This window comes from Microcaecilia unicolor, chromosome 5, assembly GCF_901765095.1.
Source record: "Microcaecilia unicolor chromosome 5, aMicUni1.1, whole genome shotgun sequence".
In the NCBI taxonomy this organism is placed as follows: Eukaryota; Metazoa; Chordata; class Amphibia; order Gymnophiona; family Siphonopidae; genus Microcaecilia; species Microcaecilia unicolor.
The window spans coordinates 220,875,665-220,894,912 of NC_044035.1; the positions used below are offsets into that span (position 1 = coordinate 220,875,665).

The 19,248-nt window shown below is 47.3% G+C and overlaps 1 protein-coding gene across 1 annotated transcript in view; it reads right to left on the reverse strand.

Annotated features, from left to right (window-relative positions):
* MBTPS1 (membrane bound transcription factor peptidase, site 1) overlaps positions 1-19,248 on the reverse strand; it is a 514,786-nt gene that overhangs the window by 337,856 nt on the left and 157,682 nt on the right. The window contains 2 exon segments of the mRNA XM_030203794.1: positions 4,484-4,645; positions 5,351-5,502. Of these exon segments, the coding sequence (XP_030059654.1) occupies positions 4,484-4,645; positions 5,351-5,502 (314 nt within the window).

A 19,248-nucleotide genomic window follows, 5' to 3' on the forward strand; every position in this document is an offset into this window, starting at 1 on the left:
ATGTGTGACCTGGTAGTGGCTCCAGCATTCCAGCTTGTCTTCAAACCAGCCCTCTCTCCAGCTTGCCTCCGGTCCCACCATGCCTTCAGCTAGTCTCCATTCCTGCCCCATCTCCGGCTTGGCCTTTTTGGGGGCTTTTTTTTTTTTATCTTTATTTTTTCACAATGTTGGCTTCAGATATAAGTACATAAGTACATAAGTAGTGCCATACTGGGAAAGACCAAAGGTCCATCTAGCCCAGCATCCTGTCACCGACAGTGGCCAATCCAGGTCAAGGGCACCTGGCACGCTCCCCAAACGTAAAAACATTCCAGACTAGTTATACCTAAAAATGAGGAATTTTTCCAGTCCATTTAATAGCGGTCTATGGACTTGTCCTTTAGGAATCTATCTAACCCCTTTTTAAACTCCGTCAAGCTAACCGCCCGTACCACGTTCTCCGGCAATGAATTCCAGAGTCTAATTACACGTTGGGTGAAGAAAAATTTTCTCCGATTCGTTTTAAATTTACCACACTGTAGCTTCAACTCATGCCCTCTAGTCCTAGTATTTTTGGATAGCGTGAACAGTCGCTTCACATCCACCCGATCCATTCCACTCATTATTTTATACACTTCTATCATATCTCCCCTCAGCCGTCTCTTCTCCAAGCTGAAAAGCCCTAGCCTTCTCAGCCTCTCTTCATAGGAAAGTCGTCCCATCCCCACTATCATTTTCGTCGCCCTTCGCTGTACCTTTTCCAATTCTACTATATCTTTTTTGAGATACGGAGACCAGTACTGAACACAATACTCCAGGTGCGGTCGCACCATGGAGCGATACAACGGCATTATAACATCCGCACACCTGGACTCCATACCCTTCCTAATAACACCCAACATTCTATTCGCTTTCCTAGCCGCAGCAGCACACTGAGCAGAAGGTTTCAGCGTATCATCGACGACGACACCCAGATCCCTTTCTTGATCCGTAACTCCTAACGCGGAACCTTGCAAGACGTAGCTATAATTCGGGTTCCTCTTACCCACATGCATCACTTTGCACTTGTCAACATTGAACTTCATCTGCCACTTGCACGCCCATTCTCCCAGTCTCGCAAGGTCCTCCTGTAATCGTTCACATTCCTCCTGCGATTTGACGACCCTGAATAATTTTGTGTCATCGGCGAATTTAATTACCTCACTAGTTATTCCCATCTCTAGGTCATTTATAAATACATTAAAAAGCAACGGACCCAGCACAGACCCCTGCGGGACCCCACTAACTACCCTCCTCCACTGAGAATACTGGCCACGCAATCCTACTCTCTGCTTCCTATCTTTCAACCAGTTCTTAATCCATAATAATACCCTACCTCCGATTCCATGACTCTGCAATTTCTTCAGGAGTCTTTCGTGCGGCACTTTGTCAAACGCCTTCTGAAAATCCAGATATACAATATCAACCGGCTCCCCATTGTCCACATGTTTGCTTACCCCCTCAAAAAAATGCATTAGATTGGTGAGGCAAGACTTCCCTTCACTAAATCCGTGCTGACTTTGTCTCATCAGTCCATGTTTTTGTATATGCTCTGCAATTTTATTCTTAATAATAGCCTCCACCATCTTGCCCGGCACCGACGTCAGACTCACCGGTCTATAATTTCCCGGATCTCCTCTGGAACCTTTCTTAAAAATCGGAGTAACATTGGCTACCCTCCAGTCTTCCGGTATTACACTCGATTTTAGGGACAGATTGCATATTTCTAACAGTAGCTCCGCAAGTGATTTCATTTTATGTTTTACTAGCCATTAAAACGGGCGAGTATTGGTATGGGGGTTTTCCAGGGCCCCCTGCTCTCCCTCCTTCCCTGCCAGCTCCAAGGCCCCCCTCCGTCCCTCCCTCACAGCTCCAAGGCCCCATTCCCTCCCAGCTCCAAAGGCCCCCCCTCCGTTCTTTCCCCCATCCCAGCTCCAAGGGCCCCCCTCTGTCCCTCCCCAGCTCCAAGGCCCCCTGCCTGCTCTCCCAGTTCCAAGGCCCCATGCCCTCCCAGCTCTAAGGGCCCCTCCATCCCTCCCTCCCAGCCAGCACGAGGGCCCCCTTCTGTCCCTCCCTCCAAGGCCCCCCTCCTTCCCTGCCAGCTGCAAGGCCCTCTTGTCCCTCCCTCCCTCCCAGCTCCAAGGGCCCTCTGTCCCTCCCCCTCCCAGCTCCAAGGGCCCTTTGTCCCTCCCCCTCCCAGCTCCAAGGCCCCCCTCCTTCTGATACCTCCCATATAAAGCATTTCTCCTGCCCTCTCCTCCCCTCCCCTCCCTCCCTCCCCAAGGTCGCCGCCGCCCCTCCCCCCGCCCCGAGGTCGCCGCTACCGGTCCCCCCCCAGAGTCGCCGCCGCCTCCCTCCACCCGGCCCTCTCTTTGCTATTGAACTTACATCGCCGAAAACGCAGCAGGGCAGATCAGCTGATCTGCCGTCGGCCTTCCTTCTCTGCCTGTGTCCTGCCCTCGTGTGACATAACGTCAGTAAGGGCGGGACACAGGCAGGGAAGGAAGGCCGACGGGAGCTCAGCTGAATCTGCCCTGCTGTGTTTTCAGTGATGTAAGTTCAATAGCGAAGAGAGGGCCCAGGCTGGGTGGAGGGGGTGCGGCGGCAGCGACTCCGGGTGGAGGAAGTGGTAGCGGCGACCTCAGGGGGGGGGGGGGGTGGAGCGGTTCCCTCCCTCCCCTTTGCGCAGTTTCCCTCTCTGTCCCGCCCTCGTCATCACGTATTGACGCGGGGGCGGGACAGAGAGGGAAGTCTCTACTGCGCATTTGCGGGTGAGTACGGTCACTCGCATTTTATATGTTTGATTGTTATCACCAAACATAACACAAACAATTCTAAATAATACACTATTCCATCAGAAGTAAATGGAGACATTCGAATTGTCTTTCCAATGTTGAATAATTAGTTTCAGTGCTACTGAGATTAAGAAATCAAATAAAGATGCATCTTCATCAGACTGGGAACTTTGCAAAGAAACTGCTTACCATATTATATTTTTGTAACATAATGAGTCATTAAACTTCAGAATGGCAAGGATTTTAGACCAGATATCTAACTAGAAAGAATTAACATTATTACATTCAAATAATAAATGTTGAAGAGTACCCGATTTCTTTTTACAAGACCAACAAAGATCATCACTTGACAGACCAGTTTTAAATGATTTAATTGATGTCCAATGTGATCAATATTGAGAAAATACAAAAGTACCAGAATACAGGTAAACCATATGTTTAACTATAGGCAGATACGGGACTATATATATCGTAGAGCTAAAGATGAACTGGCTTTAGATGAAACGACGATGGAGATTGCACTCCGGGGTGAGAACTCCAAGAGCTGCACTTCATGGCTATATGCAGCCCTCTTAGCCCGACTTACCCCCATACTAAGGTACATCCAGAGATGGGAGCAGGACATGGGAAATAAATATGACTTACGAAGCTGGGAGAGGGCCTTTGGATATATGCTGAAGGCTTCTGTCTCTAGCTCACTGATAGAAAATGGATACAAAATGCTCTATCGTTGGTATTTCACACTGCACAGAATAGCAAAAATGTATAAACAAGGAACGGGTTATTGCTAGAGGGGGTGTTCTGAGAAGGGTGATATGCTTCACATATGGTGGTCTTGGCTCAAAGATAAAGCCCTATTGGTCTGAGGTGCTCTACTTGTTAACTCAAATAACAGGATTGCAATACCCATTGACAGTGGAATCTTGTCTTCTGCATTTTTGCCCGCCAGGGATTCAGCTGGCGACACATAGTCTAGCATCAATCCTGCTGGTAGTGGGAAAAATTGTATATAGCAGCGGCTTGGAAAAGCCCACTGCCACCCCCAGTGTTGAAAGTAACTCACAAAATGGACTACTTATATCAGATGTCTAAGTTGATAGCGCTCCGAACGGGACAAATTATACAATTCCATAAACAATGGGATAAATATGCTACATGGAGATCCCGCTCGGGGACAGACCTTGATGCACCAAGATTGACTGTGCCATCTAACTGATAATTTCCAGACATTGGACGATTTTCTAGCTACAGAGGGCTGACCATCTAGTGGAGTACTGTTTTGGGATTGGGGGAGGGGGGAGGAAGATGATTGGTTATATTGTAACTGATATCACTGTAACTATTATCAATCTGATTTCTAGCTGTCTTTGCTTGTTGAAACAGTTTAAAAACTTTCAATAAAAATATAAAAATAAAAAAAGAAAACGGGTAAAATTATCTGTTGCTTAATTATAGAACACATTATCATGTTTCTTTTTAAACTCTACCAATTTGACTGTTGCATGAAATTACAATTTTATTGCATAATCAATCTGTGGAAACAGACAAAAAAAATGTATATATATATATATATATATATATATACACACATATACATAAAAGGATACATGTTTTCAAACAAGGACAGTAGCTTTATATGAACCAACACACTTTCAAAATAACAGACTAACCTGGCCTGTGGTTTGTAGCTATTGAGAATCTGATAGGCTCTAAGAAGATCCAGTTTACCATGTCCTTGCTCAAACATATTGACTCCAGGAAGTCTACGCGCAGATGCAATCAGGGCCTGCTTCATACTGGCTGGATTCACCATTTCACGCTTTGAAACTGTGCTGAAGGAAAAAAACATTGCAAGCTAAAATAGTATTATCTACCAAATGTTTTTTTCATTTTTGTGATTACCATGCTGACCTCGCTGGATCTATACCCTAATTTTGATTTAATCTAATTAATTATTCATGAATTACACGTTTCTAATGATTTTATTTTAGATTATACTATGTGGGTTTTCTTTCATGTTTAGGTAGGTAAGTAAAAAAAAAACAAAACATGTCAGTTTACTGGAGACACAAAATAAAAAGGATGACAATCTCAGTCAGATAGGACAAAAAAAAAATTCCTGTCAGTTTGTCTACTGTGTTACAGAATAAATAGCACAGTTGGGAGCCACAGACTTGATTAAAAAGAAATTACAAGTACACATGGATAGATTGCCTCTACACCATACATCAAAACATCTCCAGAAGGAAGCTATCTTTGAGACAAATTAAGTACTAAGGTGAAGCAAGTAACAAGCGAGCACAGCTTGACATATCCAATTCATTCCATGGGAAAAACACTCACTGAGGAAAGAGGGATTCATATCTGAAGAAAATGAAGTATGCAAAACTAGTTGATGGCTTCATTACAGAAAACATAACTTGAATCCATTTGTATGTGCCCCAAGCGTGGAACAGAAGCAGAAGGAACTGTTATTTCAAAAATAAAAACAATACAAACTGCCTTTGTGTGGATTTTTAACAATCAAAAACACCCACCTTACTAACAAAGTGACAGCACCAGCTACTACAGGTGATGCAACGCTTGTACCTGACAGGGAGCGACATCCACCTTTCATGCCAGAACCTCTTACTCCAGAGCCATAGGTAACAATATCTGGCTTCATCCGGCCATAACCTCCAGGTAGCTCCTACAAAAACACACAGTCATGTTTCTTCCTTTCAAAGCTAGCTAAAATAATTCACATTTCTGGAGTAATTTTATAAAGCTTTATACACATTTAAAGAGTGTTTTACATGCTTTAACAGGCTCTTATAAAATTATACACAAGATGCCTACTTTTATGTGATCTGCATGTAGTATTCACAGGTGCACAGTGTGTATCAAGTTGTTTACAGTCTAAAGTGCGAACAGCATTCTTATGTGGATTGTTATGAGATTTTGGACAAAATATAGGAGACACTATTTCCTTATTGAAATGGAAAAGTGTTATTACCTTGAGTAAAAATTTGGGATGAATTAAAAGAACTACCATGATATGATGAGTGTGTGCATAGTTCAATGGTTACCTGTAATTATATTTCACTTACTTTTCTAACATAGGTAACAGCTACTAAAAAGAACACTTTCCACATCAGGTGTTTAAAAAAAAAAGTCTCCAATGGTCCAAATGATGATTTCCTAAGGGCACTTAGGGCCCTGTTTACTAAGCCATGCTAGAGGCGCATGCTATTAGCGCACGCTGTGTAGGTGTCCACACTATTCCTATGGGAACCTTGCATGATGTATTTATAGTTTGGGTTCCTCTTTCCCACATGCATCACTTTGCACTTGTTCACATTAAACGTCATCTGCCATTTAGATGCCCAGTCTCCCAGTCTTGTAAGGTCCTCTTGTAGTTTTTCACAATCTTTCCGCGATTTGAATACTTTCAATAACTTTGTGTCATCGGCAAATCTGATTATCTCACTAGTTACCCCTATCTCTAGGTCATTTATGAATATGTTAAAAAGCAGACGTCCCAGCACCGATCCCTGAGGGACCCCGCTAACTACTCTTCTCCATTGCGAATATTGACCTTTTAATCCTACTCTCGCTTCACGTCTACCCATTCCACTCCACTCATTATTTTATAGACCTCAATCATATCTCCCCTCAGCTGTCTTTTCTTCAAGCTGAAGAGCCCTAGGCGCTTTAGCCTTTCCTCATATGAAAGTCATCCCATCCCCTTTATCATTTTCTTCGCTCTTCTCTGCACCTTTTCTAATTCCACTTTATAATTTTTGAGATTGTAATATCCCCTTTCTCACTCAGGGTGACCTGGTTCTCAATATGCAGATCATATGCAGATTAGTGTGATACCTCTTCTCGCTCGGGGTGACCTGGTTCTCAATATGCAGATTAGTGTGCTACCCCTTCTCGCTCAGGGTGACCTGGTTCTCACTAAGCAAATTAGACAGGTCTCACCAACAGCATATTCCTCAGGCAACTCTTTATTCCAGCCCCTTGGGCACACTTCTTCCATCTTAAATACTTTATACTGTCACATGTCTTCACACTGAGCCTCCCCCACACAGGCATATGGGCTCAGTACTAACATCAATACTTTGGGGACTTCTAACCCCAGGCTTTGCAGCCTGCTTTCTTCAGTACTTGGAACACACAGTCCTCCCTCCTTTGAACACACAGTTCTTGCCTGTACTTGGGACACACAGTCCTTCCCTTGAACACACAGTTCTTTAAGTACTGAGGACACACAGTCCCACTCTAATGCTTTAGGGCCTTCTTACCCCAGGATTTTCAGCCTGTGTGTCTCCTTTGGACACCCAGTCCACCACAAGTCCATAAGGTTAGCCAGTATCTTCCAGGGGGATCCCTCTTCTTCTGCTGCCAGCTCACTTCACTTCCTTCCACCCTTTGCAACACCCAGGTGGGTATAAAGGGGTTAATTAGCTACACAGGACCCAGCCCATAACCGGCTACACCTGTTGCCACCCCCAGGACTCTCCCCGGTCCTAGCAACCTGCACCTATCCCGGCCCCTACTGGCTCCCTCTAGTGGATCACCCGGACATTTTCCCTGGACATTTTTAGGCGAACAGCGCCATCTAGTGGCCTGCCCCGGATAGGACAGCCTCTTACTTCTCACAAGATGTGGCGACCAGAATTGAACACAATATTCGAGGTGCGATACAAAGGCATTATAACATCCTCATTTTTGTTTTCCTTTCCTAATAATACCTAACATTCTATTTGCTTTCTTAGCCGCATCAGCACACTGAGCAGAAGGTTTCAACGTATCATCAACGATGACACCTAGATCCCTTTCTTGGTCCGAGAGCTGCTGGATATGGGAGGAGGAGGGGGCTGGAGAGAAGGGCGAGAGCTGCTGTACATGGGAGGAGAGGATCTGGATAGAAGGGACAAAGTTGCTGGATGTAGGAGGAGGGGGCTGGAGACAGCTGCTGGATGTGGGAGGAGAAGGGGCTGGAGGGAAGGGAGAGAGCAGCTTAGTGTGAGAAGAAGAGGAGGATGGGGCTGGAGAGAAGGAAGGGGGCTAGAGAGGAGGATGGGGTTGGAGAGAAGGGAGGGGGTTGGAGAGAAGGGAGGGGGCTGGAAAGGAGAGAGCTGCTGGACTTGTGGGAGGAAGAGGAGGAGGGGAGCTTGAGGGAAGGGAGACAGAGATACTAGACCAAGGAGATGAAGGAAAAGGGGATCAAATACTGAACCTACAGCAAGAGGGAGAAAGAGAGGGCGGGAGGGCAGGCAGGGAATCATGCAAGCAAACCAGATGCTAGAAAGGGGAGAGAGTGAGAGGGAGAGAAGCTGGATGGGGTACGGTCAGAAAGGATAGAGATATATTGGCACTGGGGATGAAGAGAGGGAAGTAGACAGGGAAATGTAGGGTCACAGAGAAAGAGAGATACTGAACATGGAGGAAGATAGAGGTACAGAGATTGAAGAAAATGGACAGTGGACATGGAGAGAGTAGAAATATCAAATGGACAGGAGACCTTGGTGAGTGAGTTAAGAGAACAGAGAAAGATGTAGACACCAGAGCCTGGGATCAACATGACTTGAAAAATAAAACGATCAGACAACAAAAGGTAGAAAAATAATTTTATTTTTCTATTTTGTGATTAGAATGTGTCAGATTTGAAATGTACATCCTGCCAGAGCTGGTGTTAGATATAGCTGGGGCCCAAGGCAGATATTTGGGAAGGGGACCCGAAAGCTTACTTACAGGCTGCACCTTCTTCAGCTTCCGGCTGGCCTGGGGACTCTCTGGCTAGGGGGGGCAAACGCAGTTGCCCTAGTTGTACCCCCCCAACACCATCTCCTGCATGTACTATCATAATATTTTGCACAGTATAAGAGAAAATGCATCTCTTTGTATTTCTCTGTGTTTTGCTACATGCAAGGTCTGGCCTCTTGGGATTTCAAATTAATTTGTTTATGGTTTGTGGTCACTTATTCTGTATTTGGCATTTGTGTTCTCTGTGTGTGACTGAATGAAACAAAACACATTTTGGAATCACTATGGATTGAAATTCCATGTGTGAAGCGGAAAAGGATAGTGATAGGAGTCTACTACCGTCCGACTGGCCAGGATGAACAGACGGATGCAGAAATGTTAAAGGAAATTAGGGATGCAAACAAACTGGGCAACACAATAATAATGGTTGATTTCAATTACCCCGATATTGACTGGGTAAATGTAACATCAGGGCATGCTAGGGAGGTAAAATTCCTCGAAGAAATCAAGGACTGCTTTATGGAGCAGCTGGTATAGGAGCCGACGGGAGAAGAAAAAATTCTTGACCTAGTCCTTAGTGGAATGCACGATCTGGTGCGAGAGGTAATGGTACTGGGGCCACTTGATAACAGTGATCATAATATGATCGGATTTGATATTAGCTTTGAAGTAAATATACATAGGAAATCAAATATGTTAGCGTTTAACTTTAAAAAAAGGAGACTATGAAAAAATGAGAAGAAAGGTGAAAAAAAAAACCAACTTAGAGGAGCGGTTGCGAGGGTCAAAAATTTACATCAAGCATGGATGCTGTCCAAAAACACCATCCTGGAAGCCCAGGCCAAATATATTCCACGTATTAAAAAAGAAGGACGGAAGACCAAATGACAGCCAGCATGGTTTAAAAAGTGAGGTGAAGGAAGCTATTAGAGCTAAAAGAAAATCCTTCAGAAAATGGAAGAAGGAACCGACTGAAAATAATAAGAAACAGCATAAGGAATGTCAAGTCAAATGCAAAGCGCTGATAAGGAAGGCTGAGGGACTTCGAAAAAAAGATTGCTTTGGAGGCAAGAACACATAGTAAAAAAAATTTTAGGTCTATTAAAAGCAGGAAGCCGACAAAAGAATCGGTTGGACCGCTAGATGACCGAGGAGTAAAAGGGGCGATCAGTGAAGACAAAGCCATAGTGGAGAGATTAAATGAATTCTTTGCTTCGGTCTTCACCGAGGAAGATTTGGGTGAGATACTGGTGCCAGGAATGGTATTCGAAGCTGATGAGTCGGAGAAACTGAATGAATTCTCTATAAACCTGGAGGATGTAATGGGGGCAGTTCTACAAACTGAAGAGTAGCAAATCTCCTGGACCGGATGGTATTCATCACAGAGTACTGATAGAACTGAAAATGAAATCGCGGACCTATTGTTAGTAATATGTAATTTATCTTCAAAATCGAGCGTGGTACCAGAAGATTGGAGGGTAGCCAATGTAACGCCAATTTTTTAAAAAGGTTCCAGAAGAGATCCGGGAAATTATAGATCGGTGAGCCTGACGTCAGTGCCGGGCAAAATGGTAGACACTATTATAAAGAATGAAATTACAGAGCATATTCAAAAGGCATGGATTAATGAGAGAAAGTCAACATGGATTTAGTGAAGGGAAATCTTGCCTCACCAATCTTGTACATTTCTTTGTAGGGGTAAACAAACATGTGGATAAAGGTGAGCCAGTTGATATTGTGTATCTGGATTTTCAGAAGGCGTTTGACAAAGTACCTCATGAAACACTCCAGAGGAAATTGGAGAGTCACGGGACAGGAGGTAATTTTCTATTGCGGATTAAAAACTGGTTAAAAGAAAGAAAACAGAGAGTAGGGTTAAATGGTCAGTATTCTCAATGGAGAAGGGTAGTTAGCAGGGTTCCCCAAGGGTCTGTGCTGGGACCACTGCTTTTTAACATATTTATAAATGACCTAGAAATGGGAGTAACTAGTGAGGTAATTAAACTTGCTGATGACACAAAGTTATTCAAAGTCGTTAAATCGCGGGAGGATTGTGAAAAATTACAAGAGGACCTTATGAGACTGGGTGTCTAAATGGCAGATGACATTTAATGTGAGCAAGTGCAAAGTGATGCATGTAGGAAAGAGGAACCCGAATTATAGCTACGTCATGCAAGGTTCCACGTTAGGAGTTACAGACCAAGAAAGGGATCTAGGTGTCGTCATTGATGATACATTGAAACCTTCTGCTCAGTGCGCTGCTGCAGCTAAGAAAGCAAATAGAATGTTAGGTATTATTAGGAAAGGAATGGAAAACAAAAATGAGGACGTTATAATGCCTTTGTATCGCTCCATGGTGCAACAGCTCCTCGAATATTGTGTTCAATTCTGGTCGCCACATCTCAAAAACCATATAGTGGAATTAGAAAAGGTGCAGAGAAGGGTGACAAAAATGATAAAGGGGATGTGACGACTTCCCTACGAGGAAAGGCTAAAGCGGTTAGGGCTCTTCAGTTTGGAGAAAAGGCGGCTGAGGGGAGATATGATAGAGGTCTATAAAATAATGAGTGGAGTGGAATGGGTAGACGCCATTCGTTTGCTTACTCTCTCCAAAAATAGGCATGTGATGAAGCTACAATGTAGTAAATTTAAAACGACCCAGAGAAAAAGCGAATGCTACATACCTGTAGAAGGTATTCTCCGAGGACAGCAGGCTGATTGTTCTCACTGATGGGTGACGTCCACGGCAGCCCCTCCAATCGGAACACTTACTAGCAAAGTCCTTTGCTAGTCCTCGCGCACCGATGCGCACCGCGCATGCGCGGCCGTCTTCCCGCCCGAACCGGCTCGTGCCGGCCAGTCTCATATGTAGCAAGACAAAGAGAAGGGAAGACACAACTCCAAAGGGGAGGCGGGCGGGTTTGTGAGAACAATCAGCCTGCTGTCCTCGGAGAATACCTTCTACAGGTATGTAGCATTCGCTTTCTCCGAGGACAAGCAGGCTGCTTGTTCTCACTGATGGGGTATCCCTAGCCCCCAGGCTCACTCAAAACAACAACCATGGTCAATTGGGCCTCGCAACGGCGAGGACATAACTGAGATTGACCTAAAAAATTTACCAACTAACTGAGAGTGCAGCCTGGAACAGAACAAACATGGGCCTAGGGGGGTGGAGTTGGATTCTAAACCCCGAACAGATTCTGAAGCACTGACTGCCTGAACCGACTGTCGCGTCGGGTATCCTGCTGCAGGCAGTAATGAGATGTGAATGTGTGGACAGATGACCACGTCGCAGCTTTGCAAATCTCTTCAATAGTGGCTGACTTCAAGTGGGCTACCGACGCTGCCATGGCTCTAACATTATGAGCCGTGACATGACCCTCAAGAGCCAGCCCAGCCTGGGCGTAAGTGAAGGAAATGCAATCTGCAAGCCAATTGGATATGGTGCGTTTTCCCACAGCCATTCCCCTCCTGTTGGGATCAAAAGAAACAAACAATTGGGCGGACTGTCTGTTGGGCTGTGTCCGCTCCAGATAGAAGGCCAATGCTCTCTTGCAGTCCAATGTGTGCAGCTGACGTTCAGCAGGGCAGGAATGAGGACGGGGAAAGAATGTTGGCAAGACAATTGACTGGTTCAGATGGAACTCCGACACAACCTTTGGCAAGAACTTAGGGTGAGTGCGGAGGACTACTCTGTTATGATGAAATTTGGTGTAAGGGGCCTGGGCTACCAGGGCCTGAAGCTCACTGACTCTACGAGCTGAAGTAACTGCCACCAAGAAAATGACCTTCCAGGTCAAGTACTTCAGATGGCAGGAATCCAGTGGCTCAAAAGGAGGTTTCATCAGCTGGGTGAGAACGACACTGAGATCCCATGACACTGTAGGAGGCTTGACAGGGGGCTTTGACAAAAGCAAACCTCTCATGAAGCGAACAACTAAAGGCTGTCCTGAGATCGGCTTACCTTCCACACGGTAATGGTATGCACTGATTGCACTAAGGTGAACCCTTACAGAGTTGGTCTTGAGACCGGACTCAGACAAGTGCAGAAGGTATTCAAGCAGGGTCTGTGTAGGACAAGAGCGAGGATCTAGGGCCTTGCTGTCACACCAGACGGCAAACCTCCTCCATAGAAAGAAGTAACTCCTCTTAGTGGAATCTTTCCTGGAAGCAAGCAAGATGCGGGAGACACCCTCTGACAGACCCAAAGAGGCAAAGTCTACGCTCTCAACATCCAGGCCGTGAGAGCCAGGGACCGGAGGCTGGGATGCAGAAGCGCCCCTTCGTCCTGTGTGATGAGGGTCGGAAAACACTCCAATCTCCACGGTTCTTCGGAGGACAACTCCAGAAGAAGAGGGAACCAGATCTGACGCGGCCAAAAAGGAGCAATCAGAATCATGGTGTCTCGGTCTTGCTTGAGTTTCAACAAAGTCTTCCCCACCAGAGGTATGGGAGGATAAGCATACAGCAGACCTTCCCCCCAGTCCAGGAGGAAGGCATCCGATGCCAGTCTGCCGTGGGCCTGAAGCCTGGAACAGAACTGAGGGACTTTGTAGTTGGCTCGAGATGCGAAGAGATCTACCAAGGGGGTGCCCCACACCTGGAAGATCTGTCGCACTACACGGGAATTGAGCGACCACTCGTGAGGTTGCATAATCCTGCTCAACCTGTCGGCCAGACTGTTGTTTACGCCTGCCAGATATGTGGCTTGGAGCACCATGCCATGACGGCGAGCCCAGAGCCACATGCTGACACAGGGGGCGAGATCCGGTGCCCCCCTGCTTGTTGACGTAATACATGGCAACCTGGTTGTCTGTCTGAATTTGGATAATTTGATGGGACAGCCGATCTCTGAAAGCCTTCAGAGCGTTCCAGATCACTCGTAACTCCAGAAGATTGATCTGCAGATCACGTTCCTGGAGGGACCAGCTTCCTTGGGTGTGAAGCCCATCGACATGAGCTCCCCATCCCAGGAGAGACGCATCCGTGGTCAGCACTTTTTGTGGCTGAGGAATTTGGAAAGGACGTCCCAGAGTCATTGGACCAAATTGTCCACCAATACAGGGATTCTAGAAAACTCGTGGAGAGGTGGATCATGTCTTCTAGATCCCCAGCAGCCTGAAACCACTGGGAAGCTAGGGTCCCTTGAGCAGATCTCATGTGAAGGCAGGCCATGGGAGTCACATGAACTGTGGAGGCCATGTGGCCCAGCAATCTCAACATCTGCCGAGCTGTGATCTGCTGGGACGCTCGTACCCGCGAGACGAGGGACAACAAGTTGCTGGCTCTCGTCTCTGGGAGATAGGCACGAGCCGTCCGAGAATCCAGCAGAGCTCCTATGAATTTGAGTTTCTGCACTGGGAGAAGATGGGACTTTGGATAATTTATCACAAACCCCAGTAGCTCCAGGAGGCGAATAGTTATCTGCATGGACTGCAGGGCTCCTGCCTCGGATGTGTTCTTCACCAGTCAATCGTCGAGATATGGGAACACGTGTACCACCAGTCTGCGAAGTGCCGCTGCTACTACAGCCAAGCACTTGGTGAACACTCTGGGCGGAGAGGCGAGCCCAAAGGGTAGCACACAGTACTGGAAGTGACGTGTGCCCAGCTGAAATCGCAGATACTGTCTGTGAGCTGGCAGTATCGGGATGTGCGTGTAGGCGTCCTTCAAGTCCAGAGAGCATAGCCAATCGTTTTCCTGAATCATGGGGAGAAGGGTGCCCAGGGAAAGCATCCTGAACTTTTCTTTGACCAGATATTTGTTCAGGGCCCTTAGGTCTAGGATGGGACGCATCCCCCCTGTTTTCTTTTCCACAAGGAAGTACCTGGAATAGAATCCCAGCCCTTCTTGCCCGGATGGCACGGGCTCGACCGCATTGGCGCTGAGAAGGGCGGAGAGTTCCTCTGCAAGTACCTGCTTGTGCTGGAAGCTGTAAGACTGAGCTCCCGGTGGACAATTTGGAGGTTTCGAGGCCAAATTGAGGGTGTATCCTTGCCGGACTATTTGGAGAACCCACTGATTGGAGGTTATGAGAGGCCACCTTTGGTGAAAAGCTTTCAACCTCCCTCCGACTGGCAGGTCGCCCGGCACTGACACTTGGATGGCGGCTATGCTCTGCTGGAGCCAGTCAAAAGCTCGTCCCTTGCTTTTGCTGGGGAGCCGAGGGGCCTTGCTGAGGCGCACGCTGCTGACGAGAGCGAGCGCGCTGGGGCTTAGCCTGGGCCGCAGGCTGTCGAGAAGGAGGATTGTACCTACGCTTGCCAGAAGAGTAGGGAACAGTTTTCATTCCCCCGAAAAATCTTCTACCTGAAGAGGTAGAGGCTGAAGGCTGCCGGCGGGAGAACTTGTCGAATGCGGTGTCCCGCTGGTGGAGCTGCTCTACCACCTGCTCGACTTTTTCTCCAAAAATATTATCCGCACGGCAAGGCGAGTCCGCAATCCGCTGCTGGATTCTATTCTCCAGGTCGGAGGCACGCAGCCATGAGAGTCTGCGCATCACCACACCTTGAGCAGCGGCCCTGGACGCAACATCAAAGGTGTCATACACCCCTCTGTCCAGGAATTTTCTGCACGCCTTCAGCTGCCTGACCACCTCCTGAAAAGGCTTGGCTTGCTCAGGGGGGAGCGCATCCACCAAGCCCGCCAACTGCTGCACATTGTTCCGCATGTGTATGCTCGTGTAGAGCTGGTAGGACTGAATTTTGGCCACGAGCATAGAAGAATGGTAGGCCTTCCTCCCAAAGGAGTCCAAGGTTCTAGAGTCCTTGCCCGGGGGCGCCGAAGCATGTTCTCTAGAACTCTTGGCCTTCTTTAGGGCCAAATCCACAACTCCAGAGTCGTGAGGCAACTGAGTGCGCATCAGCTCTGGGTCCCCATGGATCCGGTACTGGGACTCGATCTTCTTGGGAATGTGGGGATTACTTAATGGCTTGGTCCAGTTCGCCAGCAATGTCTTTTTGAGGACATGATGCATGGGTACTGTGGACGCTTCCTTAGGTGGAGAAGGATAGTCCAGGAGCTCAAACATTTCAGCCCTGGGCTCGTCCTCCACAACCACCGGGAAGGGGATGGCCGTAGACATCTCCCGGACAAAGGAAGCGAAAGACAGGCTCTCAGGAGGAGAAAGCTGTCTTTCAGGAGAGGGAGTGGGATCGGAAGGAAGACCCTCAGACTCCTCGTCAGAGAAATATCTGATGTCTTCTTCCTCTTCCCACGAGGCCTCACCATCGGTGTCAGACACAAGTTCACGGACCTGTGTCTGCAACCGTGCCCGGCTCGACTCCGTGGAACCACGGCCACGGTGGGAGCGTCGAGAGGTAGACTCCCTCGCCCGTACCGGCGAAGCTCCCTCCGCCGATGTAGTCGGGGAGCCTTCCTGGGAGGCTACCGCAGTCGGTACCGCATGCGGCACCGATGTCGGAGACCTCACCCCGGACAATGGGCCAGCCGGCGCCTCGCTCGACAGTACCGGTGGCGCAAGCACCCCCGGTACCGGAGGGGAAGGGCGCAACAGCTCTTCCAGGATCTCTGGGAGAACGGCCCGGAGGCTCTCGTGCAGAGCGGCTGTGGAAAAAGACATGGAAGCCGATGCAGGAGTCGATGTCAGAACCTGTTCCGGGCGTGGAGGCTGTTCCGGGCTGTCCAAAGGGGAGCGCATCGACACCTCTTGAACAGAGGGCGAGCGGTCCTCTCGGTGCCGACTCCCTCGGTGACCCAGAGCTCTCGGTGCCGACACGGGAAGGGGACCGGTGACGATGCTTCTTCAATTTTTTGGAGCGAAGCACGTCACCGGAGCTTCCCGGCACCGACGAGGAGGACGTAGAATCCAGCCGTCTCTTCCTCGGGGCCGAGGCCGAAGAGGGTCAGTCTCGGGGGGGCTGTACCGCAGGAGCCCTCAGGGTAGGGGGAGACCCACCCGAAGGCTCACCTCCACCAGCAGGGGAATGGACAGCCCTCACCTGCACTCCAGACGAAGCACCACCGTCCGACAACATCAGCAAACGAGGAGGTCTCGATACCACCGACACCGACGCAGCCCTCCGATGTCGCCCCGATGCAGAGGGCCGATGCCTCGATGCAATCGGGGGCGAGGATGAAGGTCCGGGCGCCAACGATGTCGAGGCAGTCGATACTCCCGGTGCCGATGCCGACGAAGAGCCCGAGAACAAAATGTTCCACTGGCCTAACCTCGCTACCTGAGTCCGCTTTTGTAAGAGGGAACACAGACTACAGGCCTGAGGGCGGTGTCCAGCCCCCAGACACTGAAGACACGACGCGTGCCTGTCAGTGAGCGAGATTACCCGGGCGCACTGGGTGCACTTCTTGAAGCCGCTGGGAGACTTCGATGTCATGGGCGGAAAAATCGCGCCGGCGAGATCAAAACTTGAAATGGCGAAAATGGCACCACAAAAATAGGGGGAAGAAAAAACTTCGACCGAGGCCTAAAATAGGGCCTACCCCAACGACGAAAGAAAACTTACCGGGGCAAAAACTCGAAGTACGGGAAGGGAGAAAACCAAGAGGCCTCCTCCCGACACGTTTTTTCTTCTCTTTTTTTTTAGAACAAGTCGAAGAACGACGCGCGAGGTCAACTTTGGGGCGCGAACGGCGAAACACGACCGTACCGAGCGCGGACAAAAGAAGACTGGCCGGCACGAGCCGGTTCGGGCGGGAAGACGGCCGTGCATGCACGGTGTGCATCAGCACGCGAGGACTAGCAAAGGACTTTGCTAGTAAGTGTTCCGATTGGAGGGGCTGCTGTGGACGTCACCCATCAGTGAGAACAAGCAGCCTGCTTGTCCTCGGAGAATCTTTCTTCACTCAACGTGTAATTAAACTCTGGAATTCGTTGTCAGAGAATGTGGTAAAGGCGGTTAGCTTAGCAGAGTTTAAAAAAGATTTGGACGGCTTCCTAAGTCCATAGACCATTATTAAATGTTTTGTACTTTTTTTGGGATCTTGCCAGTTCTTTGTGACCTGGACTGGCCACTGTTGGAAACAGGATGTTGGGCTTGATGGACCTTTGGTCTGTCCCAGTATGGCAACACTTATGTAATCATGTAATCAGCCTTTAAAAAGACCTTTGTAGTTGAGATGCACCTATAGTAAACTGCAGTGTGAACATTTTTTCCTTATCATGTAAGTTTTACTAGATTGTTGGCCTGGAGTTATATGTTATTGCTTCTTGGCTAGTTTTAAGGTACCTTTTGACCCTAGTTGATTAAAAAAAAAAAGGCTGGGCAAGTTATAAAGCTCTCAGTAAAGACTATAGAACTAAAAATGTTGCATTATGAGTTTGGATTTCGATTTTAGATTTAATTACTTGCTTTTTAAAATCTGGTATCAAGCAGGTACCTGAAAAACAGACTATTAGCTTAGGTTGATATATTAGCAAATTATATGAGCAAATTAACCTTTTATTGAAAGCTTCTTTTCCTCTAATCATATGTAGCACTATATTTTAGCTTGATGCATCCACAAGTAGTAATTTCACCAACACAGCTTTATAGCTGATATATTTAATTGTTTCTCCTAATAAGTAAATGCCAAACATCCCAGAAATATCTAATTCTTGATCTATATTTATGTACCGGTCTTGGTACCTTTTAATTTCACAATCCACTCATCCAAAAAGCATTTCTACTGAGATATGTACTGGAGAGCTTATTTAATTGTATTATACATTTATTTTATTTATTTATTGTATTTGTACCCCACATTTTCCCACCTTTTTGCAGGCTCAATGTGGCTTACAGAGTATGGAAATGAGAACGTCATTACATGATTTAAGAAAACAGTCGATCATAAGCTAAGGTGAAAGAGGAATTTAAGTAGAAAGGAGTTGGATAAGGTCATGTCAGAGGTGTTTTGGTGAACTTGGGTGGTTTAAGGAATGATTAGTTTCATTGAGGGTGACTTTTGTAGGCTCTGTTGAAGAGATGTGTTTTCAAAGCTTTGCGAAAGCTGGTTAGATTGGTCATGGTTTTCAGGGCCATGGGTAGTGCGTTTCAAGACTGTGTGCTTTTGTACGCAAAGGTAGTAGCATAAGCCTGTTTGTAATTCATTCCTTTACAGCTGGGGAAGTTCAGGTTGAGGAATTTGCGGGCCGATCTTTTGGCATTCCTGGGCGGTAAGTCCACTAGGTTTAACATATAGAGTGGGGCATCTGCGTGATTGATTTTGTGTATAGTCGTGCAGATCTTGAACCCAATTCGTTCCTTGAGCGGAAGCCAGTGCAGTTTCTCTCTGAGGGGTTTCGCACTTTCGTATTTAGGTGTTCCAAAAATGAGTCTGGCTGCGGTGTTCTGGGCTGTTTGGAGTTTTTTGATGGTCTGTTCTCTGCAGCTTGCGTACAGAGCGTTACAGTAGTCCAAGTGGCTTATTACCAATGACTGTACTAGGGTGCGGAAGATGTTTCTTGGGAAAAAAGGTTTTATTCTTTTGAGTTTCCACATCGACTAGAACATTTTTTTCGTCGTATTCTTCACGTGGGTGTCGAGAGTGAGGTTTCGGTAAATGGTGACTCCAAGGATTTTCAGATTTTCTGAGATAGGAAGTGTGCAGTAGGGTGTGGTTATTGTGGGGTAGTTGTTTGTATTGTATTGGGAGGTGAGAACTAGACACTGAGTTTTTTCTGCGTTGAGTTTTAACTTGAATGAGTCCGCCCAAGAGTGCATGG